The sequence below is a fragment of the Penaeus monodon genome, unplaced genomic scaffold (genome assembly GCF_015228065.2).
Source record: "Penaeus monodon isolate SGIC_2016 unplaced genomic scaffold, NSTDA_Pmon_1 PmonScaffold_5426, whole genome shotgun sequence".
NCBI lineage: Eukaryota > Metazoa > Arthropoda > Malacostraca > Decapoda > Penaeidae > Penaeus > Penaeus monodon.
The window spans coordinates 6,122-7,500 of NW_023660359.1; the positions used below are offsets into that span (position 1 = coordinate 6,122).

Here is a 1,379-nt window from a genome sequence, read left to right on the forward strand (position 1 = left end):
TATTATGGTCATTATCATCATTAACATCATCACTATCATCATCACTATCATCAATACCAACATCTATATGGTTGTATTACACACATGTATCTATATGTGTGTGTTTGTGTATGTATGTAATTTGTATGCTTGTGAGCGTAAGGATACGTGCATGTATTGTCTAGGGCTGTTAAAGTTCTGTGCTTCTTTTCCAGTTTCCTAGTCCATCCGTTACTGGGTGTCACTGTATGCATTTTCATAATACAAGGAACTCAAAGCAGCTTTGACGCATGCATTACATATTTTCTAGATAGTCTTTTTATCATATATCTTCCCTCTTTCCAATTCGCCTCTTCTTTTCATTCTGTCATTCAAAGGACGCAGAGGCGTGACCGTGAGCGCTGTGGGGCGTTCTGAGAGAGTATAAGAGCCAAGTCTGTCCCTTCCCTCATCACTCCACGCTGACAGCCCGCCGTCATGAAGATCATAGTGAGTCTACTAACTTTAATATAGTACTACATAAACTAACAAGAATTCCAAATAATTTTCCAATAAACAGTTTGATGTTAAGTAAGAGTTTATATACGTACACACACACGTGTGTGTGTGTACAGAGAGAGATAAATAGGTATATATATATGCATGCATGTGTGTGTATTTATGTATGCATAAAAATGCTTATTCAAAATTGTATATATAATGCTTATTCAAAATTGTATATATAATGCTTATTCAAAATTGTATATATAATGCTTATTCAAAATTGTATATATAATGCTTATTCAAAATTGTATACATAATTACATATACAAATATATATATATATATATATATATATATATATATATATATATATATATATATATATACGCACATCTTCATTTATGTATATATGCATGTATATATGTATATACATATATGTGTGTGTGTGTGTGCACGTGTGTTTGTCTATATCAATATATATTATATAAATTATATATATTCATATATTCCTGTGTCTGTGCCTGCATGTAAATATAAATATGAATAGAGCATTATATATATATATATATATATATATATATATATATATATATATATATTCAAATACATATAATATATATATATATATATATATATATATATATATATATATATATATATATATGTATGTATATATGCATATTGACATATTGGCTATATATGTGTATGTACATATGTAGTAGTTGTAAAAATTTATTCTCTGTCCTACTAATCTCATATGCACCCAGCTTGTAGTTCTGTTGGCTGTCGCAGTGGCAGCAGAGCAGAAGAGGGAAGCTGAGCCCCACTATGGCTACGCTGGATACTACGGCTTCCCCTACTACTCATACGGCTACAACTATGGAGTCCCTGCTCATGCACATGTAGGCAAACGTGAA

At 30.8% G+C, this 1,379-nt stretch overlaps 1 protein-coding gene across 1 annotated transcript in view; it reads left to right on the top strand.

Annotated features, from left to right (window-relative positions):
• Positions 1-446: 446 nt before the first annotated feature.
• The window catches only part of LOC119571193, a 2,102-nt gene continuing 1,169 nt past the window's right edge, over positions 447-1,379 (top strand). Inside the window, exons 1-2 of the mRNA XM_037918609.1 lie at positions 447-468; positions 1,230-1,379. The exon at positions 1,230-1,379 is cut by the window's right edge and continues 318 nt beyond it. Coding sequence (XP_037774537.1) covers positions 457-468; positions 1,230-1,379 — 162 coding nt within the window. The 5' untranslated portion in view covers positions 447-456. The remainder of the gene's footprint in view (positions 469-1,229) is intronic.